The sequence below is a fragment of the Sparus aurata genome, chromosome 16 (assembly GCF_900880675.1).
Source record: "Sparus aurata chromosome 16, fSpaAur1.1, whole genome shotgun sequence".
NCBI classification, from domain to species: domain Eukaryota; kingdom Metazoa; phylum Chordata; class Actinopteri; order Spariformes; family Sparidae; genus Sparus; species Sparus aurata.
In genome coordinates, this window is record NC_044202.1 from 8247867 (window position 1) to 8263002 (window position 15136).

A 15136-nucleotide genomic window follows, 5' to 3' on the forward strand; every position below is an offset into this window, starting at 1 on the left:
CCATCACTGAGCCTCACCCTGCTCATGGCAAAGATGTCCGCCGGACTTGACTCACCGGAGATGGAACCAAGAGCTCTCGATTGTGTGGGTGTATGTATGTGTGTGTGTGTGTGTGTGTGTGTGTGTGCGTGTGTGTGTCTGTGTGTGTACCATCACATGCTTCACACCAGTCCGGGATGTGTATACAAAGTTCGCTGGGCTATTTTAAAGTTGTCTCCCACATTTCCTGCAACAGCAGGCTCTCTCTCCTCTTCCTTTATATCTTTTTTTATCCTCTCTCTTCTTCACTACACTTCCCAGCATGCTCCACATTCTTTTTCTTCATCTCCTTCTCTCTCCCAGTAGCTATATTAGTCGACTCAGAGATCCATAGGGATTTGTTTCACATTTTTATCTTAAATATGACAATAGGCCATGCTCTACAGTGTGTGTGTGTGTGTGTGTAGTGTATGTGTCTGTGTGTGTATAGTGTGTGTGTGTGTGTGTGTGTATTGGCCAGGCAGCAGAGGAAGCTGTCGTGGGAGTGTCTTGCTCTTGGAGCTCCGAGGACAGATAACATTACCCCGCTGATGCTTACATAACTTCCAGGCAACGCCACGTCACAACTGACCCAGACACACACACACATGCACGCTTGCACCCCGTGTGCATGTACACACACACTCACACACACACACAGCAACACAAACACCCATCTAGATCGGACAGCTGCCTCCATGAGGCTCGGATGGGGTTTACAAAGATTGTGTGTGTATGTGTGTTTGTGTGTGTGTGTGTGCGCGCGTGTGTTAATTTAAAGAGAAAGCAAACACATTTTTTAAAATCTATCTCCTTAGCAACACTTTGTTTTTTTTGTCAGTGTGTTTTCGGGAAATCCATCTGAGTCTAGTTGTTTTGTATGTAGGTCAGCTCACAAACAGGCTCCTTTGGTCTGATACCAACACCGCACGCACGCATGCACACACACATCCACACACACACACACACGCGCTTTCCCCAAGAGGGTCTGCGTTTCCTTTCAATGTGGTGACCACATGTGCTGGGCTGAAATGAAGGGAGAGAGAGAAAGTGTTTCTTTCTAAGAGGCTGAACGCCGCCTCAGTTTGACGGACAGAACGCGTACGTGTACACACAGTTGGCGATCAATAATCACGCTCACTGGCCGCACTGTCGATCAATAGACGAGCATGGGTGTGTTTATGCAGAGTGCAGGAGTTAGTACATTGTTATTGATGTAAGTAATTGGGCGTGCTTGAGACCAGGACTCCTTCTGTGTTCGAGTGTGTGTGTTGTGCTTTGGAGGCCCAGTCGCAGCTGTCCTTGACAGCTGTATCATGGGAAACATCTGATGAAATGTTGCATCATCTCCTCTCTCTGTGAATGTATGTGAATGTATGCGTGGGCAGCTGGACAAAATCACAAGTTTGTGTATCTCTTGTAAGAGTTGAGTGTATCTGACTGATGACTTTTCTGAGAATACGTGTGTGTGTGTGTGTGTGGTAAAGCATAGGCTAAAACAGGATGTTTACCGTGAACACGTGTGTATATTTCTTGTGTGAATCCTTGGCAACGAAACGTAAACTTTCTGAGGTGAGACTTAAATCTTGTGTGTGTGTGTGTGTGTGTGTGTGTGTGTGTGTGTGTTCCTGTTGCCCTTCCTCATGATGATAACAGTGTTTTCACACCCAACACCTGTCTGCACGTCTTCCTCTCTGCTCTTCCCCCCGGTGTGTGTCATTGTTGTTCCTCGTCTATATTTGTTACAGTAGTTTGTCATCATTCCTGTGGTCCTCTTGGTCGCTCCGAGACAAATATGTGGACACGTCACTGACCCCCAGATGTGCACCTGACCGCAGACCTCACATTTATTTCTGTGACCCTGGCACTGAGAATGTTCAGTCATACCGTAGATGTGGTATTGAATGACTTAAGTGCCCTGTACTTAAAGAGATAGCTGAAGTGTGTGAGATAAACGTTTGATTGCAGACACTGCACCACATGATGAATTCAGGTGATATATTTAGCATTTGAAAGCTGGAAATTCACTGCAGCATTTAGACTGTTACATGAGTCTAACTAGAGAAAGAAATATTAAAGGACATGTTCACCCAAAAACATCAATTCTGTCAGTATCCGCTCATGCTGATAAAAGTTTGGTGCTCCATAAAACACTTCTGGACCTTCACAGCAAAACAGTGTTGCAAAATTTTCCTGAACTACTGGAGTAGATGGGAACAGCTCCTCCGGCGTAGTCCAAGTCCCTGTAAACCCAGAGATCCCAAATTAATTTGAAAAGACTTTACTGTTGCTGCTAAGCTAAAGGCCTTAACGTTCACCCATCTGAAGTGGGTGCACATGCTCACCCCGTGATCGGGGTGTAAATAACATGTTTTCAAATCAATTTGGGATCTCAGGGCTTACAGAAACTTTGAATACCCTGGACGAACTGTACAGAGCCATTTCATGTTTCTATTTTAGGTAGTTTTTTCCAGATTTTGTCCCCATCTGCTTAAGTTGTCCAGGAGAATTATGCAATGCAGTTTGGCTGTGAAGCTCCAGGAATGAGACTGAAAACTTCACCCTACTTGCCATTGGAGAGATGGAAATCTGTATGACAGTTGTTCCTCTTGCACAAACTGAGCTTGAATTGATTAAAGATGACATATTCACTGTTAGTTCTTTTATTATGGTGTTATGTCAAAAAAAAAAACCCTACCCAATTGATTTTGTTCCCATGACAGGGTATCGCTGACAGCCAACAATTAGCTTGACTATAATCAGCTATTCCGCACTGAGCCAGAAACCTCCTGGATGCCTCTCAGAGGAGGCCAGATTACACATGCTAATGCCCTTCAGTTGCTCAGGTAATGTGATGATGTCATCCCACAAGCAGGATGTGACCTCATAACTGATCTCTGACCTGAACTATGTGGCAGTCGGAAGCGGAAGAAGCAACAGATGGAAGATGAGACAGCGGGAGAGCAAAAGGGGAGCGAGCGGGGTTTGTTAGCTGTGTTGTCTGGGATTCCAGCAGGATTAGGCAGAGGAAGTCGTGACTCTACGTGTGGTGCTTAAAGGGCAACGCTTGCAGCAAGACCGGGGAGTGACGTTACCACAGTGTGGATCACGGACCACAGTCACTGTCCTGTGCATGTGCACACACACACACACACACACAGTAACAACCACGCAAATACACACGTTCTGCTGCTTGATTATCCTGAGCTCTTCTAAATGGCAACCAGTCTAATACTATATGACTTACTGCAGTGTGCCTGTGTGTGTGAGTGAAGGGTAGCGGGACAAAGACCGTCTTGTACTTCAGGGAGGGGTTGGGGGGTAGTTGGACCTGTTGGGTCCAGTCCTGGGGGCCAGGGATGGGAATGCTCACTGTGTGTGTGTGTGTGTGTGTGTGTGTGTGTGTGTGTGTGTGAGCAGAGGAATGCTGCTGTTTGCTGAGTGAAGAGCACAGAGGCAGCAGAGACTGTCCAAACACACGTCTGTTTGTCAAGTGTGTGTGTGTGTGTGTGTGTGTGTGTGAAAGAGAGGGTGAGAGAGAGAGAGAGAGAGAGAGGGTGACTGAGACCAAGTGTGTATTTGGGACGGTACGTGATCAAGAAGGAAAGTGTATTATGAGCAGTGATGGAAAGCGGTTTAGAGCAGCTCAGTGTGTGTGTGTGTGTTCTCCCCATGCTATGACCTTCTACAATCAATGAGGACTTTCATATCCCCTCCGAGTCTCCATGGTAGGGGGGCAGACAGTACTGAAAGAGGTCTGTCTGTCTCTTCATACCTGTGACCTACACTCACTAGCCCACACTGCAGACTTTGCTCAGGTTGTATTTGTGTGTGTGCGTAGTTGTGCGAGTGTGTGTGTGTTTACTCCATCTTTACCTGTTTGTTTGTACAACGAGAGGTCAGGAAGGCGGGTTGTAGATGGAGGGAAAAGAGGGGGGGATGATTCAGGAAGAGGGAGAGGATGAGAGAGGGTGCAGTAAGAAAGGGAGGAGAGGATGGAGTGAGTAATAATTGAAAATAAAAGGTGGGAGTGAGGGATGTGAGCAATAGGTGAAGGGAGGATCATGCAGGAGAAATTCCTGAAAACAGGGATGGAAGGATGGAGGAAGACGGGTAGGTAGACAGAAAGAAAAGCAGGGTCAAGTGAGTAAGAGCAGAAGGTATACAGAGGGATGAAGAAAGGCCAGAAAATGGAGATTAGGGAATGAAATAAGAGGGAAGTTTTCAAAGGAAGCTGAGAGGAAAATCATAGAGGAGTTAAAGGATCGGTCAACCTCAATTATGGCAGGAAGAAATAACATTTTTTTCTCTTAATTATATGACTGGGGGGTAAGTGAGACAATATGTTGGGTTTTATATTCAGAATTTTGGAAATGCCCCTTTAAATGAGACCAGGTTTGAGAAATATTTAAGTGACATTCAACAGGTGTTAACGCGGAGAGAAACGATCATTCTAATACTTGTGTTTGTAGGAAGTAAGGGCCTCCGTGTGTGTGTGTATGTATGTGTGTGTGCAGTGTGATTTATTCGGAGGCCAGGTTTGCCTCCAGCTGTCCCAACGGCGTCCCGATGACTTTACCAGCCGCGGACCTCCATCACGGAGGGAGACAGAGGAAGAGAGAGACGGGGGGATTTGGGGAGAGGAGGGGAGGGGAGGGAGTGTAAGGACAGTGGAAAAGTCAACATCATTTTCAATCTGCGGATTCTATTAGATTTTCTTCTTCAGAGCAGAAGTTTTTTTCTTCTCTGTTTTTTATGTAAGCGGTCATGTGCCCTCACGTGTTATATATATATACGTCCATTCGTCACAATGCCGGCATCGTCACGTCCTAGGATCTATTTGCGAGGAAGAAGAGGGAAAAGGCTGGATAACATTTATGTAGCATAACCAGTGTTTCCCACGGGATTTTGTAAGATGATGGTGGGTGGACTGTGGACCCTTTAGGGGTGTCCGGGAAAATGCTGCAACTCACCGTATAGACACATTTTGACTGGTAGATACCACCCCGCCCATGTTCAGCATTTATGGGCTTAACAACTTAAATGATGCAAAGGAAAGGAATTAAACAAATAATGTTAAGTAATCAGAAGCAGAAAAAAAGAAGATAATGCATAAAAAAAACGACATGCATTGAAATAAGTATGGGACAGAAACTGTTAATACATATCAGGGATCTTTCCGGTGCATCATTCCCAACACATATTTCCACACACACACTACATACTAAATAAATTGCACACTTGTTACATACATGCAAAGACTGGAAGAAAGTTTAGAACATTTTGAAGTTAAATGCATCAATCTGGTGCACTTTAAGATACAAATTAAGAGGCTGCATCACGAATCTCATGAACATAAATAAGAAATTGTGAGGAGTACCATGCTGCTTATATATTATCTTATCAGGAGTCAGAGGCCAGCACGCACTAGGTGATCAACACTGATAACCCAACACACAGGTTGATCTACAGAAATGCAAAGTGGCACAACTCAACAACTCAGCTTCCAGCGGCCTGCCCCTCAGTGTGTGTGTGGCAGTGTTTGTTCCCCCCCGTGTGTGAAGTGCCGATTGACAAATGTAAATGAGAATTAACTCTAAATAAATATTTCTTCTCCTCCCCTGCAGGTCCTGCTGAGGTTCCCATGATGTCCCCAAATGGGTCGATCCCCCCCATCCACGTGCCCCCGGGATACATCTCGCAGGTTGGTTTAAGTTTTTAGTTTTTCCACGCGGTCTGACATGTTTTTTTAATGTCCATCATCTGTTTGTGTGGGAGGGTTTCAGTCAAAATAACACTGGGACACTGTGGGAGACCAGCACAGAGTGTGCAACTGCATTTAATTAGCTGGTGGTTTCTTTTCTGGACTAAAAAAAGGATTCTTATGCTGTCATAGAGTCATACTTTTCTTACTAACACGAAGGTTTCAAGTATAAAAATGTTCGTTGTTCCCAACGTAAATAGAACGCAATATAGCCTTCAGTATTCTTTAACGAGGTGTCACATTACTGGTGCCATTCGAGCAGCATGCCTTCTGTTTTGTTTCGACACACTGATGCTTGTTTCTCGGAAATTCCTCAAATGCAGCAAGGGAAAATCTAATTAAAATGATGAATTTACAGCCAAAAAACTGTTTAATTACAAGTGCGGTTGAGCAACATGAGAGAGCTGAAGAGAACACGGAGTGCAGCGTTTGCAAGTCACACGTGTCCGCGGAACACCGGCTGATATGGCCTTCAAACTTTTTTTTTTTTTTGACGTGCACAGTGTTTGTCTTTGACACGCAGATCTCAGGCTTGGGTCAAGTGGTCATGATTCAAGAATGGCAAGCATTAGTAATGATGGATGTCAGGCTATTTGTGGAGAGCCTGTGCACAGCATGCAGCCGCAAGAGTAGTCACCGAGGCTGCCTCCTCCACCTATAGAGCACGGAGAAGGAATGTGCTGAAATGTAGTCATTTGTTTTTCTGACGCTCTTGTGTGTGTGTGTGTGTGTGTGTGTGCTGGAGAAAGTGGTGTGAGGTGGCCTCATTAGAGCAGAACGATTAGAAAAATCTCCCTCAGGCTTTTAAAAATACTTCAACTCTGACATTAAGAGTTGGACAAAGTTTGGGTTTTGCAATTCGAGTCATGCGGAGGAGGTCGAAGGTTAGCGAATCAGCGTTAGCCAACGGTTCTGTCCATCCGAGTGTAGCGCTTCGATTTCATCCTGTTGTCTGCGGGTGTCGGGATTCTGCTCCGGTGCCAATGGAAGTCAGGTCATTGGCTCACCGTGGGTGTGTGTTTGTGTTTGCATGCGCGTGGGGGTGTGTGTGTGTGTGTGTGTGTGTGTTAGTAGGGACCGAGCCAAGAGTGAGCGGGAAACACTGTCACTCTTACATAAACAAGCCTGATAGCAGAGACAGGCACTGGGTGAGGAGGCCTTTGTGGGGCGAGGGGTGGAAGGAGGGATGGATGGAGAAAGAGAGCACTGCGGTGGTGGGAATTTAGTGTATTGACAGATGGATTTTGCACATGTGCGTGTGTGTGTCCTCGGTGGTTTTGCGCTAATGGCTGCGTCGTGACGGTGGGCGTGTGTGTGCACATGTGCATGCATATTTGTGGGTCCCCTTTCCCAGTTCGTATTATTTGGAATCTGTGTGTGCCGGTAAATGTTGCGTGGGCATGTGGGTCGGGTCCACATGTACTCATGCGGGGACTTTGCTCCTGTTTTCCTGTCAACACTCTGTTTTTCTCCTCCTCCTCCGCAGCAGCAGCAGAGGAGGAGGAGGAGGGGACGAGGGGGGAGATAGGGGGGCCTCCTCTTCCTCCCCCTCTTCTTCTCCCCCCTCTGTGTTTTTCTCACTCAGATTAGTTCTGTAACCCCTCTTCCTCCCCTCCCGACCCTCTCTAATACCCTCTCCTCTTTCTTTCTTTCTGTCTGTCGTATTCTGGCACCGAGTCGGGTTGCCTCTCAGTACGTGTGTGGGGGTTTTGGGGTTGGGGGATGTTATTTGGTGTGTGTTTGACTGTGTGTGTGTGTGTGTTGTTGTTGTTGTTAGGAACCAGCAGATGACTTCCCCTCTCTGCAGGGAGTGTGTGTTTGCTCTCTGCTTGGAATGCAGGCCTGTGAAAGTGTCTGAATAGTTGGAATGTGTGCGTGTGCGTGTGTTTGTGTGTGTCCATGAATGTGAAAGTGAATACATGTATGGACTCTATGTTAATGTGAGGCAGTTGTTAGAAACTTGTTGTTATTGAAATCCGCAGACCATCTGATGACAACATTGCTGCTCTTGTTTCCACCGCTTAAAGGGCCGGAGCATCCCGTTAGCACAATGTCTCAGTTGTTAAAGAAATCGCGCAGCTCATTCCTTTATTAGATATCCACCGCTCCGCAGACGGGGCACCTGCTCTTATAGAGTGATCGACAGCGTCATTTTGTAAGAGCAGGTGCTCCAGGACCTTAAGATCTTAAAATAGAATCAGGAAATATGCTCATTCACTTTCCTGCAGGCAGTTAGACGAGGAGATTGACACCACTTTAATGCTTTGGTAAATATGAAGCTGAAGCCAGCAGCAAATTAGCTTAGCTTAGCACAAAGACTAGAAACAGGGGGAAATGGCTAGCCTGGAGCTGCATCACAAACCTAACAGGAGCTAGAGCTGCACCAATTAGTCTGTTAATTGGTTAGTCGATTTAAAGAATGATTTGCGTCATTGTTTTAAAGCAAAAATGTCAAACATTTGTAGCTTTCAGCGTCCCGAACGTAAGAATTTGCCGCTTTTCTTTTATAATTTATGACAGCAAATGAAGTCTCTTCAGGTTTTGGACTATTAGTTGGACAGAAGAAGACATTTAAAGATGTTGCTGGGGCTCTGGAACATTACGATGAGCCTTTTTTTTTCACTTTTTTTCACTTTATAAGGTAAAAGATTAGTTGATTAATCATGAAAGTAATGGGCAGATCGATCTGTAATCCAAATAGTCAGTTGTGACTGTAATGGTGGCAACAAGTCAATTTCTGTTCCTAGCTGAAAAAACATTGTGGCACATAATCCCCTGTAAAACCATAAATTGTCATTTTTCAGCCTATATTTTGCACATATTAAACAAAATCGAGACATAACATGTCAATTAATGGCTTTATAGTTGCTGGTTAGCTGACTTGGGTAATTTTGCACAGAGTTTTCTCCTTTCATCATACTTTATGCTTACTAAGCTAATTGGCCACTGGCTGTAGCATTGTATTTGCAGAAATGAGCATCGTATCGACTTCTCAAGTCAAGAGGCATATTTCCCAAAATGTTGAACTATCCCTTTTAGCCATCTTAGACACCTATTATCATTGTGATATAGTCCAACATGTATGCAGGAATGAGGAAGCTACTTCTACTAGTTGATAATATTTATACTATCCTCTTGAATCCTATAAAATGTTGATGTCAGATGCCAAATGCCAAATTAAATCCACTATGAAAGCTACATTCAGGGAATCCTCCGCTCGACAACGTATAGAGCTCTCAGAATACGTGCAGCTTACCGACCTCTCATGATTCGTGGATACTGATGTTTACGTTTCTCAAACACACACATCTCACTGCCATTTGGAGTTGTCAGGGTGCAACATCTCCATCCTGTTATCTGTGAAATCCCAGAAACGGGTTTCTACTCCTCCTCCGGCAGCCAAGGCTGATGTGTTTGTTTATTTCCGGACAAGGGTGACACGATATGAGTTATATGGGTGTGATACGGAAATGACTGGGTGCAATGTGATGTCGCCTCTCACTCGTCTCCCTTTCGTTTTTCTCAGGTGCTGGAGGACACCACAGGGGTCCGCCGGGTGGTGGTGACCCCCCAGTCTCCAGAGTGCTACCCTCCCTCCTACTCTCCGGCCCTCTCCCCCACGCACCACCTGCCCCCCTACCTGGCTCACCCTCACTTCATCCCCAACTCTCACTCTTTCTACCCCCCTGTCAGTCCCGGGGAGCTGCCCCCCCACCAGTACTACCAGCACCACCTCCCCCCCATGTACGGCGATCCAGGTACGGACATGCTGACTGGACTTAACGCTACGGCGGGCAATTTAGGACTTTTTATGTTCAATAAAAAATCCAATTATTAATCCAATTAAAAAAAATATGCTTTGCACAGATTTTTGGTCCGACATGACTTTTTTCTCTTCTTTTATTTTATCGGTGCTCTTCTCTGCTCCTCTCCTTCAGAAATTATCCCGGTTTATGGGATGTCTAACTACATAGGCAGAGGAGAGGAGACGTACAGTAAGCCACAGCCCAAAAAGATAAAGGAAAGACAACTCGAGCGGCAGAACCGACTCAACTCCCCTCCCTCCACTCTCTATAAGGGCAGCCTGGGGCCAGCGCACAACGGATACAGGTGACCACTTTGCCTCTGTGGCCCTCAGAGACCGGCTTTGTTCTCGATGATTGTCTTTTATCTCTGGTTAAATGATGAAGTGGTTGGAGATCAGACCATTAAGTGTCAAAAAGAGAGAAAATAATAGTAGTTAGTGCCGACTGTGTAGTTGCTGCAGCTAGAAGGGGCAAAATTGTGAGTGTGTCCGGTAAATATCATCCATATTCTTTGAAAATCGGCTATGATTGAGCTAAAAGTCAGCTACCCAAAATTATATAAATCTAGATGGCTAAAGCACGATAAACACCGGTCTTCTCTCTCTTTTTCATGCCGTCTAGACACTTAATGGTCTGTCTCTTCAAAACATGTCTGTTATTTGTGGTTGTTTTTTATTCAATGATTGCTTTATGCAGTAAAGATTTCAATAATTTGAATCGGTGCTTTCCAAAAGAAAACAAAAGTCACTGCATGGACAGAAACTTTTTTACTGAGATGTAGGAAGAATCTGCATACACTCTGAACTGATGTGCCAGTATCAGCACTTGTTATTTTTCCTCAGTCCTCATTAACAGCTCAACCTGTCACTCCCTGCACTCACCAGTATTCTAATGCACAAATATGGACTTGGAATTTCAACGTCTTGGCTTGCGTGATTGCATATTTTCCTTGTAACTCACATTGAAACGCTGTTGCAATTGTCGTCCTACGATGCAGCAACAAATCACACGCCCCGTCGCTCGGGTCAGTGGGGTCGGGGGGCGGAGTCGGCAGTCCAGGAGGGAAGAAGCCGGAGAGACGCCTTCGCAGCAGTCCACGAAACAGTGAACCAGAGACACACACACAAGGTAGGGGCAATCGAACGCACGAAGCAGCGAGAGAGAGAGAGAGACTGGCACACACACTGTTCACAGGAGGGCTTGAACGCTTTTCTTTCAGGAAAGCGTACGTCGATTTTGGTTTAAGCGTCGAATGACACCAAATGCAGACTGAACGCGGGCTCACGATCACACGCAAGGTGCAACTTGTGTTTCCGCGTTTGATTGGAAGATATCGCAGCAAGTTTCTGCGCATTTCCTTTAATCCTTCGTGGCGATGTTGTCAGAAAAAGCATCCCTGAAGGGGCCTTTGTTGCGTATCTCAACATGTAACACAAACCAGCTCATATCTCTTCATGGAAGAATAACTTCTCCCCTCGCTGACCTCTCCCTCTCCGCCTCTGTGTGACCGGCTTTGTCCTCCCCAGCCTCCGTGCCCCTCCGCATTCAAGCGGGCCAGATAAAACACACCTTTCGTTCCTCCCTTTCTCTGTCTTTTTTTTTTCAGAAAGTCACCCAAAAAAAAAAAATGAATGGGTGCATGCAGCCTCACTGAGGTTGAAGGGATCCGGAGTGGAGGGGGATTTGAGGTGGGACGGTGGGCAGCGGGGTGGGGGTGGTGGGGGGGTAAGAGAGGTTGTCTGAGTAACCACATAGCTGAACCCGTCCCTGAGCGCTATCGTTTTACCCTCACTACAATACTGGCCTTGTTGGTGAAGGCTGAGCCACAGGGGGGTGGGGGTGGGTGAGCGAGAGGGGAGACAGGAGGGGGAGGGGGGGGAGTCGCATACCTGTAGAGTCCTGCTCGAGATGAAGGGAAACCTTTGAGCTGCGGGGGTTTAAGACACTGCAGCGAAAGCCTCGTCGCGCACACACACACACACACACACACACATAGAGAAGTGCACATGTGGTACTGTTCCTCTTTAATGACATGTCTTTTGACACGTCAGATGTCCGTCCGAGTTATTAAAAAGAAAGCAGAGCGTCTAATTTATGCCCCACATGCGCGCACACAACGCACGGGGTAATGTGCAGAGGTGATGACAGGGATACATAACATTCAGCCGGTCCGTCACTGCAACTGTCAAAACTCTCTTTAGAATTTACCCGCCCCATAAAATCTTTAGTCTGGTCCCTCACAGCGTGGTGTCAGATCAGAGGAATATTACATCTGGATCAGGTGTGGGTGGATGTGTTTCCCACGATCCATTAGACTGGTGGGGAGTGTGAGAATAAATCAAATGAACTTTTGCCCGACGTATGAAGAAAGCCTGTTCGTTATGTAATGTCATTTCTGTGGTGAAAGAATTGTTTTTTTTTATATATATATGTATAAAATCATATGTGGACATAGTATATACTTTAGATTGCTGAGGGAGGAAGAGACATTATGGAAATTGCATTTTGAGATATATTCTTTCAGCCTCTCATATTTCTGCCTCCAGCTCATCACCTAGAGATTTGATTTAGTGTTTATTCTGTTCACAGCATTGAAATATGACATTTAAAAGGCCCAGCAGCAACAACTCTTAGTTACTCTGGATAATCCGTAGAACACGCTGTTATTTTTGCTGTCAGTCACTGAAAATGTTGTCTGTTTAAATTGTGCACGGGAGCTGACTTACTGACAACAAATGTGATAATAAAGACCCTTTTTACAGGTGCAATATGTAAGAATTCTAGTTAAAAACCTCTAGAAATTCAAATTGACAGCAGAATGTGTGGGCCCTCTCCACCCAGCGGTCAGTCAGAAGCTCCTGTGCTGGCAGTGTAAACATCAACACTCCCAGTGCTCTGAGCTTCCAGTCTTAGCGTATGCAGCATTTGTGATCAGACCACTACAATGTAGCTGCACAGCTAACCGAGCTAACTAGCTAAAGGCAGCTACAGTTAGCTGCAGTTAGCGGTTTCTCTGGTGATATTCTGCCTTCTATTTGTTTTGAGAATTATTTCACGAGGTCGCAACTTCTTACATTTTGCACCTTTAAGTGAAAATACCAAACATTCTCTGTTTCCAGCTTCTCAGGCCATAAATAGTGCTTGCCCATTTTTTTACATCATTATAATCATTATTAATTGAGTATATTTGGGTCCTTTTTGGAACAAAACAAGCAGTCTGTAGATGTTTTGGACATTTTATCAACTAAGCAATTAATCAGTTAGCCAAAAATAATAATTGACAGATGAATTAAGAATGTAAAAAGTCAGGAGGTCTACAATTTGTTATTAAATGGGGATATGGAGTCGGACTTATTTGCACAGTTTCTAAGACTAATGTCTAATTACATGCAAAAAAAAGATGAATCAGTGGACCGGTAGGCGATTTGTTACTCCGAAAATATTTCAACCTGCGCACATTACGCTCATAGAGCGTGCAGTGTGAGTGCAAATCTGGACATCTGCAAATGCAAAACACACACAGAGAAGGCGGTGTTCGACTGCAGTGCAGTGAGGGGGACTGCACAGCTTCTTAGAGTGTATACACACACACACACACACCAGACACATAACAGAGAAGATGAGTGCCAAAGCAAAGAATCGAAAGCGTTTGAAAGTGTCACAGTTGCACGTGGCACAGACTGTAGCGCTCCAACAACAGTAACACACATGACAGACAGGAGCATGTCAGCATGTCGTCCGGTGTCTGTTCTGGTCTGCCAGGGTCTCAGTACTGGGCTGGAGATCAGGCTGAGTCAGCTAGATGTACCACACAACACACACAAACACACACACACACACACCGACGCACAGACACACACATGCACAAACACCCCGTGACTGGGCTTCCTGTAAAACAATCAGAGCATGAGGGTCCAGAGGATTGGCGGGAGGTAGCGGAGGGGGGGTTGGAGGCAAACACAGAGAGGAGAGGAATGCAGGATTTGAAGGACAGATGAGAGAGGAGGGAGATGGATGGAAGGTTTGCAAAGAGAAAAAAAGATGAAGCTGAAGTCCGACATCACAGGGACTGTAGAGATGGAAAGACGGGGAGACAGAGAGTTAAAGACAGAGTATAAACATTCCGACGAAGTTGCCGCTTGGCCCGACGCATCCAAGTATGGTCCAACCCAGAATACCACACACACACTCACACACACACACACACACACACACACACACACACACACACACACACACACACACACACACACTCACAGCCGCCTACGCTTTGCCCTTGATGCCCTTGCTCGCTGTGTGTGTGTCTGTGTGGCTATCGCTCCGGTGCCAGTAAGGCAGCAGGCTGACTTGGCGAGCGCAGTGTCCATTCCCCAGTACAGCCAGCTCTACAGGCCCTTTTTCCTCAGAACTGTGCTGCTCGCTGAGCAGAAACAGATGTGGGCCCCGTCCCCTATGTTCCTCCATATTGGCTCTGCATCATCACCACCGCAGATCCTGTCTCTCACTCAGAGAAACTGGGATTTCAGCAGAAACAGATGGGCCAGCACCCTCGGCTCCTCCATCTTTGGTTCTACGTCACTGCGAAGCGCTGTGAATACGGGAGAAACCAGATGTGCGCAGTTGTTTTGCCGTGTCCACCATGTTGGCTCTGTTGGACGGGACATGAGGAAAATGAAAAGACGGGTCATAGACATTACAGTGGTCTGCCGTGGAAGCACATGTGTCCATTATGTAGTGGGAAAATGTTACTTTAATTAAAATTATGTAAAACCAACTTTCCTTTTTCTTTTTCCTGAAGTGCACTTTGAGTCCTTTAGGAATTCAGAGTTACACAATCATCTTCACGGAAGTCAGTGCATGTATCTTCTGTGTCAACACAAAGAATCGAACCCGAAGAAACCCAAAGATGTTTCTTCTGCCAAACATAATGACGATGCGCCAAGATGGATGTTTTGAAACAAGGAAATCCCTACTGGAAATCAATTTTCTGTCAGTTCTTGGCACATACCTTCATGAAACTTTCTTATCAGATCAAATCAGTTTTATTTATGTAGCTCAAAAACACAATCACGTTGCCTCAGGGGGCTTTACGGTCTGTACAGGGAATAAAAATCCTCTGCCCTTAGACCCTCGATTCAAGCGAAGATAAACTTCCCATATTGAAGGGAAAAAAAGATGGGAGGAGAAACTTGTATTCATCACTGGAAATGTTTTTTCCAAGTCAATTTTTGTCAGACTTTTTTGATAACCGTGTCATGAAAGTGCCAACCACAATACCAGTCATCAAAATTTTGATTTAGCCTGAACAAGAATGGATTTAGCTTGGAAACATATCGATCTCTGGCATGACTGTGAGACATTACTCATATTTTAGTTTAGCTTACTTCAAGATATGAAGCTGAAATTCTTGCCGCTCTCTTATTGGTCAAAGAAAACTAACCTTTGGTGAAAAATGGCTACCTGGCCACAAGTGACAGTCACAGTATAACTGTATATGCTAAATGTATGCTTAATAAGATCCAGCGCATTAATAAATAATCTACCAAAG

The 15136-nt window shown here is 45.4% G+C and overlaps 1 protein-coding gene across 1 annotated transcript in view; it reads left to right on the forward strand.

Annotated features, from left to right (window-relative positions):
• fndc3ba (fibronectin type III domain containing 3Ba) overlaps positions 1–15136 on the forward strand; it is a 98596-nt gene that overhangs the window by 42464 nt on the left and 40996 nt on the right. Inside the window, exons 4-7 of the mRNA XM_030392175.1 lie at positions 5646–5722; positions 9309–9540; positions 9721–9892; positions 10586–10716. Of these exons, the coding sequence (XP_030248035.1) occupies positions 5646–5722; positions 9309–9540; positions 9721–9892; positions 10586–10716 (612 nt within the window). The remainder of the gene's footprint in view (positions 1–5645; positions 5723–9308; positions 9541–9720; positions 9893–10585; positions 10717–15136) is intronic.